Source organism: Pantherophis guttatus, chromosome 5 (genome assembly GCF_059756535.1).
Source record: "Pantherophis guttatus breed Tessera chromosome 5, ASM5975653v1, whole genome shotgun sequence".
Lineage (NCBI taxonomy): Eukaryota > Metazoa > Chordata > Lepidosauria > Squamata > Colubridae > Pantherophis > Pantherophis guttatus.
In genome coordinates, this window is record NC_142067.1 from 23077680 (window position 1) to 23094333 (window position 16654).

At 35.0% G+C, this 16654-nt stretch overlaps 2 protein-coding genes across 8 annotated transcripts in view; one reads left to right on the top strand and one right to left on the bottom strand.

Moving 5' to 3' along the window:
• Positions 1–68: 68 nt before the first annotated feature.
• The window catches only part of NUP58 (nucleoporin 58), a 34365-nt gene continuing 17779 nt past the window's right edge, over positions 69–16654 (top strand). For 3 of the 7 annotated variants that reach the window (XM_034410547.3, XM_087894706.1, XM_034410529.3), the window contains exons 1-14: positions 69–272; positions 791–856; positions 5063–5199; positions 6593–6628; positions 7224–7373; positions 8460–8594; positions 9060–9170; positions 10198–10222; positions 10748–10813; positions 11060–11234; positions 12343–12422; positions 13436–13554; positions 14131–14213; positions 15200–15401. In XM_034410547.3, the coding sequence (XP_034266438.1) occupies positions 199–272; positions 791–856; positions 5063–5199; positions 6593–6628; positions 7224–7373; positions 8460–8594; positions 9060–9170; positions 10198–10222; positions 10748–10813; positions 11060–11234; positions 12343–12422; positions 13436–13554; positions 14131–14213; positions 15200–15401 (1459 nt within the window). In that variant the 5' untranslated portion in view covers positions 69–198. Of the gene's footprint in view, positions 273–790; positions 857–2244; positions 2632–5062; positions 5200–6592; positions 6629–7223; positions 7374–8459; positions 8595–9059; positions 9171–10197; positions 10223–10747; positions 10814–11059; positions 11235–12342; positions 12423–13435; positions 13555–14130; positions 14214–15199; positions 15402–16654 lie in introns of those variants that run through there. The other 4 variants (XM_087894704.1, XM_034410538.3, XM_060686248.2 and 1 more) reach the window with 2 other exon arrangements.
• Positions 9442–16654, bottom strand: part of LOC148113304 (uncharacterized) — a 33647-nt gene continuing 26434 nt past the window's right edge. Inside the window, exon 5 of the mRNA XM_087894711.1 lies at positions 9442–10102. Coding sequence (XP_087750837.1) covers positions 10065–10102 — 38 coding nt within the window. The 3' untranslated portion in view covers positions 9442–10064. The remainder of the gene's footprint in view (positions 10103–16654) is intronic.

Below are 16654 nucleotides of genomic sequence, written 5' to 3' on the forward strand. Positions count from 1 at the left end.
GTTGAAAGTGTCACAAAGACACTGATTGGTTAACTGGAATGCTTGTGACATCATCCTCCTGGCCAATCAAACAGAGAATTGCTAACCACCAAGGACTTTATGGAATAAATTGGCTTGTAAATTTTCAGGGAAAGGGTTAAGTTAATCATTTCTTTCAATTTTTACAGATGATGGGAAAGATTCACATTAGCAACAGTAATGTCAAGGAAGAAAGACTTTTCAAACCTGGGGCTTCTCTGGCGAGGGGGTCCCAAGGCCAATAATGCAATCAGGTAAAAAAAAAAAAGTCAGAGTATTCAGGACAGTTATTGAGGTTATTCAAAGATTTATTGCATCAAAAAAAGGTCCTTTGGTGATACATCAATAGCATGTACAGATATACATCTGGGGTGCTGTTATTGCTACTCCTAAATAATATTAAGTCATGGTTATTAGATTGTAATTATTGAGAGAGCTGAAAATTATTAATAGTCTTAGGACATGTCAAGGAGTAAAGTACTGATTGCGGTATGTTCAATGAGATGGGTTAAGAATTATCTTGAAAAAGTATTTTTTCTGGATTGTTTTTAAATATCTATTAAATAAATTAAAAATGAGAAGGAACATTATGTACTGAATGCATATATCTTTCATTGGGTGTAAGATGAAGGAATAGGAAATGAGGAAGTGAAAATTGCCTACAAGTATGATTTTTAACAAAACCATAACTGGCTGTGACATTCTTGAACCTTTTTAACACCTATACAAAACAGGGATTTTTAGCAGGTGATAAACTTTTTTTTTGCATCAGGAATGGATTATCTGGGGCCCTGGATCGAATTCAAACTTCCCTGCAAGAGACAAGTCCAGACATTTGGTAAGAGCCATTTCTCCTTGTCTCACAATTAGGCAATGTCAAACAAGAAAAAAAAAAATCAGAAGGCTACCCCATGCCTTACCTGCTATGTGTCCTCAAATAAATAATATCTAAAAATATTATTGCTATGATTTCCCTTTATGTATGTATGTATGTATGTATACGTATGTATGTTTGGTCAGCATAAGGCAGCAAACATACTTAACACTCCTGCCTATTTTTCCACAATTCTGTGAGGTTTTGATTTTAACATAGTTTTGCATCAGTTTAATATGTCTCTTAAGAGTGCAACATTCATGTCTTCTTCCTTTGTGTGGGACCACGTAGGTCACTATTTCTCAACCTCAGCCACTTTAAGACGTGTGGACTTCAACTCCCGGAATTTGAAGTCCACATATCTTAAACTGACTGAAACTGACCACTCTAGACTTTACTTGCATTATCAGAATTGCTTTTCCTCCAAAATACTGAACAAATCCAAATTCTTCGGTTCCACGTGAAATAAGTCTATTTAAACCAAGAGCTAAACTGTCCACTTTTGTGCAACTAGAATATAATGCACTGCACATCTGCTATTAGCAGAAGCTTCTCCTTCCATGTGAGGGGAGAAAAGGTAAAAGGCTCCCCACAAGTTTTTCTGAATTAAAATACTGCACAGGTAGTCCCCAATTTACAACCACAATTGAGTCCAGAATTTTTGCTGTTAAGTGAGACATTTAAATAAGTTTTGCCCCATTTTACAACTTTTCTTGCCACATTTTGTTAAAGGAATCATGGATTAGGGGTTATATTAGTAACACGGTTGTTAAGAGAATCTGGCTTCTCCACTGACTTTGCTTGTCAGAAGGTCACAAAAGGGGAATCACATGACTCAGGGACACTGCAACTGTCATTAAGTATGAACCACTTGCCAGTCGTCTGAATTTTAATCATGTAGCCATGGGAATGCTTCAAAGTTCGTAATTGTGAAAAACGGTCATAAGTCACTTTTTTCAGTGCTGTTGTAACTTTGAGCAGTCACTAAATGAACTGTTGTAAGTTGGGGACTACCAATTCCTTCATTCACTTTAAGTAAAATCAGGGCAAAATCTTAAAAACATGCTGGCTTAATTTTCTGAATTTTTTGAGCCATTGGAGTCGATGGCGCTCTCCGTTGTCAATCATATGAATGTAAATCAAACGACCATGGGGATGCTGAAAGGGTCCTAAGTGTGAAAAAAACCGGTCACAAGTCACTGAATTTCAGTGCCGTGGTAACTTTGAGCGGTCACTAAATGAACTGCTTTAAGTCGACGAACTGCCTGTATTCCATTCAATGCAATTCGATTTCTAGGGCGCGGATTTTCTAAAGATCCATCAGGCGGGAGGGGCGGGGCCTGGCGAACGGCAGTCTCAGAGCGCGCGCGCGCATGCGCGGCTGCGCTTTCTGCGCCGTCGTTGATCCGCGCGCCTTTGACTGCTGCGCTTCTCGCGCAGCCCCCCCCCTCCTCGAGCGTCCCTCTTTGAAGTTCCCGCGCGGGCGAGCAGAGCAGTTGGCGTCCCTGCCGCGCCGGGGCGGCTGAAGCCCTGGCTGTGGGGAGAACTCCTCGGGCCTGCTGCTCCCTTGGGCGAACCGCAAGACCCCGCGGCTGAGGTCTTTCCGCCGCCGCCGCCGCCGCCATCATGTCGGCGGGCTTCTCCTTCGGAGCTGGGACTTTGGCTTCCGCTACCGCGGCTGCTGCGGGCACCGGCGGGGGAGGCGGCGGCGGGGGCTTCTCTTTCGGAGGCACCCCGAGGTGAGTTAAGGGGGCCATTCCTGAGGGTTTCCACAGGAGCCTCAGCGCCCCGAACAGGGCACTGGCGCTGCACGTGTCCCTGGTTTTTCCTTATTTTACGACGGTTGAAGGCCGTGGAGGGTCGCCCCAGAGATGGGGAAAGCTGCTGTAGCTCCCCGGCTTCTCTTTTAAAAAAATAATAAGAAGAAGAATCCTAACTAGAAATTGGAAACAAAAGGATCGCAGCCTTTCCAAGCTGGAGCGAGTGTCAAACAAGGCCAAATATTTTATATAAGTACTGAGAGTCCTTGAACATCTGTTCCTTTTTTAGTGAGATTTGTTTTGTTTTAGGGGAAATGTATTTAAATAAACATTTATATGACTCCCAATTCATATGAGTGACTGTCTAGAGGCGGCTAAACATTTAAGATGAAAAAGTAAAAGCCCATTAATGATTTAAAAACATAAAATTAAATCACCTAAGATGAAGTACATGTATGGCTTTATTATATGGCTTTTCAAAAGAGATTTTAGGCAATTGATTTTTTTATTTTATTTATTTATTTATTATTGAATTTCTATACCGCCCTTCTCCCTGAGGACTCAGGGCGGTGTACAGCCAAAATTAAAAAACATGCAGGACAAATATTAAAAAAACAATTAAAAGATATATAAATTTGGCCCAATTAAAACTCATTACCAATTAAAACGTTTAAAACATTTAAAAACAATTAAAAATTTCATCTTAAGCCAGCCCGGCTTGCTTGAAAAAATGGGTTTTAAGGGCACTACGGAAGGCACTGAGGTCCTGGATTCTCCTTATCTCTGGGGGGAGCTGATGAAAGCTGATTTTGGCTTTCATGTCACTTTAAGCAAAAAAAACAACCCCAAGCATTGCAGAGTCTCTCTATGGGGACATATGCACAAGGTTTTTTTTCTCACTGTAATTGTTTTAAAAAAACTGAAACATTTGTACAACAGTTTTAACCCATCTGTTCCTCCAGTCCATTGAAATCGTCCTCCCTCTTTCTTGAATCTAAATTATAGGACAGCTGTAAAACATATCTATTTTATAACATGTTATACACATGGGGGATGTGATACATTTAAAATTTATTTTCATACACAACATTAACTACTTGTTTGCAACCTTCCCTAATTCACTTGCCCTGAAATTTATCAATGATTGGAGATGATTCTGAGTTGTTTCAGATCTCTGGAAAGCATCAAATTAGGAAAGGCTGCATACTTTCCATATCCCCTTTCAGTACAACATTAATGCAGTCAGCTAGCATTTTATGATGAGTATGCTCTGTCATATTTGGAGCATTTTGACTGGTTTTTATGCTCCTTTAGAATTTTGTATATTGGCAGTTTTCATCAAATCTGATGTAAATCTGCAAATCTCTTTTGTGTATCAGTTAATTGATGAAAATTTGATTTTGCAATCATTATGTATCAAATGTGAGCTTAATTTCATTTTTTACAGCTGAAATACACTAGATAATTCATTGTACTTTGGTGTGTGTGTGTTTATTAACAATACACCAGGACAATAGCAGTAACTAGAAGGATGTGCTATAATAAGCAGCAATATCTAAGAAGATGTTGTGCTGGCATATTTTTGTGGAATAGATATGTAAGAAAATTATTGATATCTAGCAATCTTTTTGCTATTTTAATAACGAGTTTTTTTGGAAGTTTAGGTTGAAACTTCAGTTTTAACCTAATTCTGTAAATATTAATATTAGCTTGTAGACATTTAATCCAATCTCTGGAATATCAAGATATCTGGAATATCAAGATTTACAGGCAGTGAACAGAAAAAAATGTGATTCCTTAGGACTTTCTGCAAGTTAAGATTTTGTTTGAGTAGCAGTATTAAATTTTATCCCCTCAAAATAGGGGATGTACTTATAAGTCTTCCATAACTCTGAACACATTGGAAGAAGCAGCAAGTTAATAAAAACTTTTGTTAAGGCAGGGTTCAGACACAGTGCCAACATGTTTGATGTACAGATCAGCATCATATATGAGCCCATTCTTGGACAGCTGGTAGTTAATTTTTCTCAACAGTATGAGACTATAGTTTGTTTTAACTATGGGTTATATCTGAACACAGAAATCTTATTTGGTTATGTGCTCTGTCCCTTTTTCTGGATACCAGTAGAATATATTAGCCAAACAAATCATTAATTTACCTTATACAAAGTTGGGGTTCAGTACATCATGGTTTAAACAACTGATAGTATAACATACAAATATAGCAGCATTAATATTGTTAATGTTAAATAGGTTAAACAATCTTAGCTGTTATAAACTCTCACTTGGTTGAAGATGAAATTTCAGTTAATTGCATTTAAATTAAGACATGCTGTTTTGTAAAACTAGCAGTGCAGAAATAAAATGAACAATGAACATGTCCTTAATAATTTTTTACTTTATAATTTAGCTCAACTGGAGGCCTTAACTTTGGGACGTTGGGTTCAACAGCTACTGCTACTACAACTACTCCTTCTGTGGGTTTTGGCACTGGACTTTTTAGCTCAAAGCCTACCACAGGTTTTACCTTAGGAGGGACTAATACAGGTAAAACGTATTTCAGTTATTCCTATCAAAATGTGCATTGATTAGCTTGAATTAGTTATTGAATTGAATTAGTTACACCCTTCCTCTTGAAATTTGACAGACCTCTACCCTCTTAACCTTCCAAAAAGCACTTAAGATCTGGCTTCCCCGCCTCCCCCCCTCCCCCCCAAGCCCTGGGGTAGGTTGAGGTGGCTGAGGATTTAACAAGGGACTGCATGTTGAAGTTTGACATTGGTGCTAGGTTTTTAATGTTTTTGGTTTTAATAGACATGTATTGTGCTGTTTTTACTGGTATTTTAATTGTTGATTAGAGCCACCCTCAGTATAAGGCGGGCAGCTATATGAATTTTATAAAAATTAAAAAGTGCCTTTATTTCATTTATTTATTTGTATACCACCTTTATTATTTTTTACAAAGGTAATGAACCTATCCAACATACCTTCTTCTTATTTTTCCCACAACAATCACCCTGTGAAGTGTGTTGGGGCTGACAGAGAGTAATGGTGCAAGGTCACCCAGCTGGCTTTCATCACAAAGGCAGGTCTAGAACGCATAGTCTCAGTTTCTAGCCTGATGCCTTAACCATTAGATCAAACTGACTTAATGACAGAATAGTCAAATAACATGAATTCAGTTATGATAACTTCTCCAGATGAAGGCGAATATATGTTTCCCAGGATAATGCAGCAGGATCCAATCTGGGTTGGTCACTTGGGTTGGTCTAACAGAGTGTTTGCTGTTCTGTGTATGATATTTATATGGTGCCTGTTGTATGTGGCTTTTTAGATGCTGAGTGGGGTGTGTTGATGGTTGGCTTTTAAGTAGTTTGGCTGTCATTTGCTTGTGCTGTCCATCCCTCGCCTTCTAAGTACTTGATATTCTGATGGTAAATCAGCACTCCTCTTGACTGATGAGGGGCCTGTATCCTAGGCTTCAATCACTTCCTTGGCTGTTTTTGTGTCTGCTTGTCCCAACAATCTTAGCTGCAAAATTGAATGTGTGTCCTTATTCATTGCAGTATGAGGCTACTAATGAGTTTGGATCTCCTCATCGGACGGCTCGCTTATGTTCTTTCAATCTGCTGGTTAGCTTTCCCCCGTCTGTCCTATATAGTCACAGGGACCTGGAACCTGTGGACTGAGAATTATAACTGCAAGGCATGGAAAGGGTTGGACTAAAATAATATTGTTATACATGTGACTATCTATTAATTAGACATATTTAAAGGTTAAGCATATTGTATAATACAATTAAACAATAATGTTTTCCACTTTGGTCCAGAATACCTAGATATACGAAGTTGCTTGTTTCTATGCTGAAGATTTTGAATTTTGTACCTTTCCATATTCTTCAAAAATGGCATAAATTTGTTTATTTTGTATTCCTACACAGGAACAGCTACAACTATTGCTGCAGGATTAACATTAGGTAAGTATTATATAATCATTAACATTCCCTTTTCCTTACCTGAGAAGTAATAGCTGGAAATGCCCAAATGAAAAACATTGGACTTCAATGATGTGACGCTTAAGAACGATTGGTAACCTTTTATTATGAGTATAATTCAGCTTTTTCCTCTTGTAAAGTATTAGTAAACATGGCAAAGTAGGCAAATGCTAGATGAAGAAGTATACTCTCATATCAAGAAAACTTTGTAATTGTTTTATTGTTTAAGTGTGATGGCTTTATTTCAGGTTCTGGTTATTGTATGTGAAGCAAAGAATATTTTGAACCATTTTAATTTCAGATTAGCTTCTCTTTATGGATAGTAATTGGAATTCTTAAATGGGAATTGTTATATATATATTCCAAATAAATATGTATTTATTTATTTTTTCCTCAATATAAAGGAACATGAGTAGGTGCTGAGAGCCATAGTGGTGGAATCAGTGTTGAACTGAAACCTGGGAGACTTTATCACAGTGTGTGTAAAATATGTGTGTTGGGGGTATATTTCCTAAGAATAGAAATAACATAAAATTTTATTTGTATAAATAAATGAAACAAATTGGTTTTTTTATAGGTGCGCCTGTTTCTACTACTGCTTCTACTACTGGCCTTAGTTTGGGTTTCAGTAAACCTGCTGGATCAGCCACTCCTTTTGCTTTACCGATCACTTCCACTTCTTCTGGACTTGCATTATCTTCTGCCCTTACTTCTGCTCCAGCAGCAGGTACACTTGCAATAGTTCTGTCTTCAAGTTTTCTTCTCATTTTTCTGTTGTCTAAATTTTCTAGTTACAATTGTTACAAAAACTAGTTTATACTTTAGGTACTCTGTCACAATTCGATGATAGGAATTCTAAAGTTTATTAAGCTGAAACATTTAATAGAAGGAATATAGTAAAGTTATCTTTGAGTTGAGCTCAAGTCCTGAAGACTCCATTATACATCCATGTCATTGGCAACAGAGCAAAAATGTTTTGCCATTGCCACTTTCTGAGATATTTTCAACTGTCCAGTTTAGCCTGAAGTCCTGAGATTTCTTGGTTGAGTCCCATTCAAATACTAATTTTTTATCTTTTCAATATCACGTGAGGCTGATTAAATACTCCTAATGGCTACTTACAGTATTAATAACTGCAGCTAAGCTAAAAGAAGCTTCTGTGACTTTTTGACAGTCACAGAAAACTCTGCTTTTTTAATTAAATTTGTATAACCACCTATGTCACCAAAAATTACTTTGGACTGTATGCACAACTGGATAATTTTAAGTAATAAAAAAACAAGGGTAGAGGATTTGAATCTACTTGCGATGCTGAGAGAATATTGGGCTCAATAATGTCACACTATTTGTCTAACAAGGCTTCAGGTTCTTTGTATATACTTAAGATGAAGTAATGACTCACTTAAAAGCACTTAATTTCAGTAGTGACTCGGATTCAGTAGTGAGTCAGACAGTAGTTCAGAACCAAGTGCCTTTCTAAACTTTTTTGTGGATTTATTGGAACTCTTGCATTTGAAGTTTTGAACATCATGAAGGAATTGATAGAATTTTAAGTATATGAGGTTACCAGTGAATGACTTCCTCTATATGGAAGGGTTCTAGAATACCAAGGACTCCTTAAGTTTCAACAAATGCTTAACAATGTTTGGTTTAAATAATGAACACCAAAATGGAAGTTATGTATATAGTCTTTATAACTACATTAAAATAGTATCAGTGTGCAACTGAATGGTTGTTGGGATAAAAAAAAATCAAGATGTATCATTTTGTTAAAAGTTCAGGATCTGAATTGCATTCTCTGCTTAAAATTCAGGCTCTTCTGGTTTTACATTAAATTTGGGAGGCACCACTGCTCCAACCACCACTGTATCTACAGGACTTTCTCTGGGGGGAGCCTTGACTGGTTTAGGAGGAACACTTTTCCCAAATGCAAGCACATCTACAACAGGTGATATTGCTCATATTTATTATTTAAAATTTTCAGAATGTGGATCTTATGCATGGATTTAATGTAATAATTTAAAGGATTATCAATCCTGCTAATCCTTTAAACTGAAACAAGTAGTAATTAATCTGATTTAAAAGCAATATTTGAATTTGTAGTTAACAGCTTCAGCTTATTGTATTCCTTTTTGAAATTAGAAATAATTTTTAAGCACAACCCCATTCTTCTGTATCTCACTGCAATCTTTGAACGCTTGTGTCTTCGGAAGACCTCTGTGTTATTGTTGATGGTGGGAAAGCAGGCTTAATGATAAGGACAATTTTAATTACAGATTTCTGTTTCTATCAGCTTATAATTTCAGAGTTTCTGCTGATAACATTAGAAGAAAATTCTTTCAGTCTTCATGGATAATACATCTTACTTCACAAAATCCTGAAACTTACCCAAAAATGTTTGCATTATTTTCAGGGCTTGGACAGAATGCTTTTGGTTTGACCCTTGGGACAGCTGCAGCATCTGCTACCACAGTTAATGAAGGTCTTGGTGGCATAGATTTCAGTAGCTCTTCAGATAGAAAAAGTATGTTTTTTTAAAGTACAATTTTGTAGTTATACGAAATCAGGAATATTTTGGGATTAATGAAACAAATTGCAGAGCCAATTGTCATCAAAATCCAAGGATTCCCTGTATCTTATAAATGGTATCCAATGGGTATTAATTTTTAGAAGCGAAACAGGTATTTCAAAGTAATTGAAAATTAAGTCTGCATCTTAGTGTATGCATTAATAAAGAGAACAACACAAATAAAATAACTAATTAATAATTAATATAGATAAATTTACTTGGATCATTTGAAATTAAATAACAATAGTTTTATTGACATATAAATCATGGCTTTTAGAACAAAAAGCAAATATCCAGCTTTATTTTCTATGCTCAACTTCAGTACTTTGTTTTAAATTAATCTCCCAGTTGCTGAATTGAGAGATGCATCTCATAAATTGTATTCATAATTATCATAATAATTAGACTAATAATAATCATAATTATTAGACTAAGAATGGTTTAAATCAAACTAGAAAATGTGCCTCAACATTTTTCAATGTCATGTTATCACCTAAACAGCTATCAGGAACTAATTTTCAGATAAATTTAGAGGGATTCAATCAAAATTATGAAGAAGTTTGTCTCATTAAACTAATGATTTTGTTGGTATCCTTTTTATTTTTTATAATGATTTTATTTTAAAAAAATCACAATTAAAAAATAAAAAAGAATAAAAACTAAAAAGAATAAAAAGAAGGATAGGGGAGAAAAGAAAAAATAGAAAACCCTTCTGGAGACTGCTGTTTTGCGGTTTTCTTGCAAGAAGCAACTATACAGAACACTTGTGAACAATCTTAAATCATCTCCTTGTCCAACGAGTTCTTCATTCTGCCACAGTCATCGAATCCACTTTTAGCGGAGCCATCTTCAGTTTACCATTTCTTCCCAGAATGTCTGCTCATGTCCTTAAAGAAATAAAGAAGATAATGTTGGTAAAAATCTATTTGATAATGTTAATAAAGCTAAGAAAGGCCTTCTGATTTGTAATGTTTGTTTCTAGGTGACAAAACAGGAACAAGACCAGAGTAAGTAAATCAAATATAATTACTCCCATTTCTATAAAACATAATGACTTAATAGTCTAGGTTAATTAAATTTAAATGGAAAGACTAAAATAATGAAGTTGGTGATAAAATGTTTGATATTTCAAGCAGGAAGATACAGCTAGGAATGCTTTGTTGATTTTTTACATTTCTTAACTCTGAATTATCTGCTTGTCTGAGCTGAAAAAAAAAGTGAAGTAACATATACCTGACTTTCCTATTTAAGATTGTGATATTCAATGAATGTGATTTATATGGAATTGAAAGCTGAAGAATGAAGTTCTTCATCTCTAAATTGTTTTACTTTTTTAAATTAAAATACAAAATAGAAGATTATTAAAAATTGATTGAAATAATTCTTAAACTTAAAGAAACTGTATCTCAGAAAAAGAAAAGATGGGAAAAAACTAAATCTCAGATGAACTTTTTTTTTATTTCTACAATGTGATATAAAAAAAATCCTTGTGTGGCACTAATTTGCTGATAATAGAACAAATCTGTTAACAGGGATAGCAAAGCACTAAAAGATGAAAATTTACCTCCGGTAATCTGCCAAGATGTAGAAAATCTCCAGTAAGTAATTTCTTGATTCTTGCAATTCTTCATAGCTGTATATATTTTTAAAATTCTGAATTCCTTTAAAATTCATTTTGATAACTAATTGTGTTTGCATTTTCAAAATACTGAAAACTGTAAAAAGTCTGTATACACTTTCTAATATGCCATTGAGCTACTGCTATCATTGCTATTTCTAGTCTTAATCACTCATTTTGGCAGGGGGTTTCTTTTTTCTGATTTCCTCCCTCTTTTCTTACTTAGGAAGTTTGTGAAAGAACAAAAACAGGTTCAGGAAGAAATCAGCCGAATGTCTTCCAAAGCAATGCTTAAAGTGCAAGAGGATATAAAAGCTTTGAAGCAATTATTATCAGTGGCTGCAAGTGGATTACAGAGAAACACTCTTAATATTGATAAACTAAAACTGGAGACCGCTCAGGTATAGTTCCAAAGAAACTAATTTATTCTAATTTTAATGTAATAACATTAACAGTATGCTTATTTTTGGGGGGGGGGAATGTGGGTTTGCTTGAATAATAGTTCTGCTTTCTGTTTATTCTGTTGAAATATTTGTTATCTCACTACTGTGTGTGTTCTAATTTTTAGTATATCATTTCTGGGAAACTGATCATTTGATAGCTGGCAGTTTTAATCTTTTTACTCGTTGACTTCTGTAAACTTATGTATTTCTAACCTTCCTCCCAGGTGCTAGTATTCTCATGCAGTATATAAGTGTAATTATGTAGATATATGGAGTTTAGCATGATCGATATGTTCAAGATAGTTGTACATCTATTTGTCTTTTTCTTTGTCTTCATATTTGTAGTCAGTTTTAAGGCTGGTTCCACTATCAGTTATTAATTCTCACTTGAGAAATAAATGACCAGGTTCAGATGATCACATGTTGAAAATACTATGCAAAGACCAGCCTCCCTTGAAAAGTCCATGAATGTAGGAAAGGTGGAGGGAAATGGAAGATGACAACAAGCGGCGAAATGGATGGAATTAATTATACCAGCAGTGTTTGAACTATTGGGATAAGGTTAGGGAGTAATCATTGTGGAAAATCTATTTTTGCAGATGCTAAAAGTCAGCAATTTGATAGCACATAATAATAAATCACCCTCAATCAGGCCTTTGTAGTGATTGGGGTAAATATATACAGGTGAGTAAAATGATCACAGCAAAATAAATAGCTATAACAAACTTGGAGATGGAAAAGCAATGCCTGCAAATCATTTTTCTAGTGATTCCATTCTAGATTTATAGTTTAAGGTTGTTATAATGGATATAATGTTTTTGTTAAGCTCATTTTTGGAAGATGATGCAATATAGTTGGTACTTGGAGTTCTACTTAATAATTGTGCAAACAATAATCTGATTTTACCTGACTTTCTTTCCATTGGCCTCAGTGATTTCAATAATGCAAAAATTTACTGTTGAGAATATTGATTAATTATCAGGAAAAATAGTTCACTAAAACATTTATATACAAATTTTGTTCTTTGGACTTTCAACTTCTGATTTTCCCTTTCCTCCTTCTGCAGGAACTTAAAAATGCTGAGATAGCACTAAGGACACAGAAAACTCCTCCTGGGCTTCAGCATGAAAATACAGCACCAGCAGAGTAAGTAGAAAATTGAAAGATCTGTTCTTAATAGAGATGTGCCAAAAACATCAGAGAGCCAATTTCCGTAATAGTTCATTATGCAAGAAATGCACTTCCTTTGGTTTGAGTGTTTCTTGGATTCTTAACAGGAATTGTATGCATTAGGAGTAATCACATCTGGTACTTGGAAGTGATTACAACTTCTTTTTTTTTAAAAAAAAAAATGTTTTCATCATGTTTTTCTCTTAAGTGCTAACGGTGACTTATAGTAGTGGCCAAAATTGTGGAAACCTTTTGGGAAAAGTGTATTTTTGAGGTTTGATGGCTAATAACACTACTTTTTTTTTTTGGAGTTTCAAGATAATATTCCACTGCTGGAGTGGTCTGGGCTATTCCCAGGCCCAGACTCCCAGGCTCAATTCCCTTAACCCAATTGAAAATCTATGGAGCTGACTAAAGAAACTTGTCAGAAGTGACCCAGCAATAAAACCCAGTTAATAGAAGCAATCATTCAATCTTGGTTTCATATTATAACAGCTGCAGAACTAAAAGATTTGGTTCACTCCATGGGAAGACGTTGTAAGGCTGTAATTCATGCTAAAGGTTACCCAACTAAGTATTAACTGACGTGATAATTTTTGTATATCTCGTTTTTTCTACATGTTTCACTTTTCTTCTTTATACTGTAACTGCTAATAGCAAATCCTTCATAAAAGTTATTGCATTACATTCTTGATTAAATTATAATTCCATTGATATATAATTTTATGGTACTACTCAAAAAAGTGGTGTTATTAGCTAGTTTTAGAAAACATTTTTCCCAAAAGGTTTCCACAATTTTGGTCACTACTGTATATAAGTCAAATCACAAACCAGTGATTTGTTGGATGTGTTATTTTATTTGATATGTTACAAATAAAAATATGAGAAGAAAAACAAAGCAAATTTAATTATTCTAGTCTTGGTCTTCAAAATAATTACATTTTTCTTTAGAGTGATACTTAATTCCACTTGAAATATACTTAATCTAGCTACTTCAGGATCTTGATTGAACAATTTGAAGTACAACTGCAGCAGTACAGACAGCAGATTGAAGAACTGGAAAATCATCTTGCTACCCAAGCAAACAATTCACACATAACTCCACAAGGTAAAAATGCACGTTTTAATATCTTGGTTAATTACACTATGCAGCATCTTTATGAGACAGGGACTTGTGGACAAAAAACAAAAGGAGGTGAGAAGTTCAGAAGGAGGATAATACCCATTTTCAGGTACATCCAGAGAAACAAGGGGAAGATAGTCATGAACCATTTTTCATGGCCCCAGAAAGTAGAACCAGATATATAAGATATGTTTTAGTCTACAGCAGGATTCCCCAATTCCTGGCTGTGGACCACTTTCAGGCTGCACAAGCAGTAGGCAAGCATGCACTCAGCTCCACACAAATGGAGCTATGCGTGCCTGTTACTCATATCAAACCATTCCCCCACCTTCCCACCGGGCCATCAAGCCATCAAGAAGAGGCCACCTCATGGATGGTTTAAATGTCTTTTCTGCACATTGTAGAAGTCTCAGAGTAAATTATCCTTGTGTTCCATTTTAGTACTGCAAATCTATGGTTATACATTTCACAATGATCAATGAAAAGTATGTTAGTTCTGTTGATAGCAATAAGAATTACGATTTTATATTGCAACAAGGTTTTATTTTTCATATCTCACAGATTTATCCATGGCTATGCAGAAAATTTATCAAACATTTGTAGCTCTAGCTGCACAGCTTCAATCAATACATGAAAATGTCAAGGTAAAATATATTTCCAGTGCATTCATATATTGTATAACATGTACAGCTAATGAATATCTTGCATTTTAATGGCTCTGATTTTAGCTTTTTGACTTGTGTTTTTGATTTCTTTGGAAGAAGAAAATGATAGTAGCATCTTGGGTGCTAACTGATCCTGTAGTAATACATAAGCCTCTTTTTTTAAAAAAAACAAGGAATAAGGAACTGATAAATTTCTTGAGGTGATTTTAAATGAAGAGTATATGAAATGTAGTAACTTTTTCATGGTTCTCTGTATGTGTGTATGTGGTAAGGGTTAGGAAAAAACAGATTAATAAAGCTTCCATAGAGAATAGTGGTCAGATGTTCTCTGCCTGTAACAAGTTCTTGAAATCAATCTGATTATAATTGATTTATAATGAAAAGTTGACAATTAGTCCTAATTATGGTAATAATATTGGAGTTGCTATACATATAACATCAGAAAAGAAAATCTGAGCTTTTTTAAAAAGACTTGAACATTGAACAAACTAAAGGTTATGAATAACATTGCTTTAAATGAAAGTATCAAACTTAGGGGTTGCATTAACAATAATAGCCCACATAAGAGGCTGCAAAATTTGGCAAGTCTTGTGTAAAGGGAATATGATTTTCTGCAATTTGGAAGTAAAATAACCAATGCAATATGTGTATTAAACTTCGGATATCCTTATCACAATTTTATTGAAAATACAAAAGAAAAATAAGTGGAAAAGAATCTGAAAATTCTACTCCAAGGAAATCTTCATTTTTACATTTTACTTGTGTCTCTAGTGTCCAAAAATTGTTACATAGTTATAGTTCCTGCCTGTAAAGAGTGTAATTCAAAATTATTAGTAACATAAATATTATATTATGGTAGCATATAATTTTAATAAAATATAACACATAATAGGGTTTTTTTTTTCAGAATAGGAAAATTCTGTAAGGTGGATGCAGTGTAAAATAGTTTTCTTGTCTCTGTTCAGATGCTCAAAGACCAGTATCTTGGATACAGAAAAATCTTTTTAGGAGATGCTGTGGATGTGTTTGAGGCAAGGCGAGTAGAAGCAAAGAAATGGCAGACTGCCCCACGTGTTACAACTGGACCTACTCCTTTCAGCAACATACCAAATGCAGCGGCCATTGCCATGGCTGCAACACTTACACAGCAGCAACAGCCTGCTACAGGTCTGAGTGCATTCAAGTTATAGCTTTTAGTGTTACAACAATAATAAGCTGGTGTGCTGTTTTATATAAGGTCTTCCTTTTGTTTTGGAAATCTGAAAATTGTGAATAGCAGTACATCGAAATATTGGTAATAGAAAACGCAGGCTAGACTTAGCAATAATTACACATCCAGTATTTAATCTTGCAAATTTTTTGTAACAGTTTTATTTACTGTATTACTCAGCCCTTTCAAATGTGAGTCTGTCACCTCTGAATATGCATAGGATAACACCTTCGAAAATTAGGATGCATTGTATGAACTTTTATAATTTGTCTTGACTATTCTCCTATACTGATAATTTGTTTTGAAGTCTGATTTAGAATGGTTTTTCTCATGGAAGATTACAGGGCTTTTCTATTATTTGTTACATAGCACTTTGTTGTTGGAATAAGTCTAAGAGAACATAAAGACCATTTTTATAGATCCATCAGGAAGATGCTAAGTTTTGAAATTATGTATAGAAAAAAGTATTTTTAAAATTACAACCACTGGGAAATTCGCATGGATAGAAGTTAAGGAGAGGTGTTGATTTCCTCTTTAAAATATACTCTATTGGCCATCCAATGTAGTCTGAGCTTAAAAAATAGTGACTGCTTAAGAGTTCTGGATTTACAGGTTACAACTCAAACTAGTTTAGGACCTAGTTTATACTGGAGTAGTCTCTTCCAGACATACCTAAGAACATGCTTAGGTTTTTCTTCTGTACTTGACAAACAGTAGTGTAGTATATGTATGCATACTTTACTATGTAGACAGCCTTTAACTGAGGTACAGCTGTTAAATAATGGGATCTACAGGGTATTTCCAGCATTGACATAATAGGTGTTGACAGCTGGAGGAATCAAATGAAGCTTAGTGAGAGTGACATGGTTTATACATCCTTCTATTTTTACTGTAGCTACGTATTTAATCTGTTATAGTTTAAACCTTCTGTTCTAAGTGTATTCATATATGTGATAATGTTATAGTGCTTTTACAGTTTTATGCAGAGGGGGAAAATATTTAGACTCTAAGTTCCAAAATTGTAATGTTCAGATTTCCCCCCTTAAATTACTGGTAATGCTGCAGAAACTGCTGTTACAATCCTAAATACCTTTACCTGGGGGGGAAAATAATCCACATACTTTGCTCCCAAAGTTTACTCCAGCGCATTCTCCAGTTTTCTGGAGAAGATTCAGAGGGGTCCTAGGTATGAGAAGTAATTTCTGTGAAC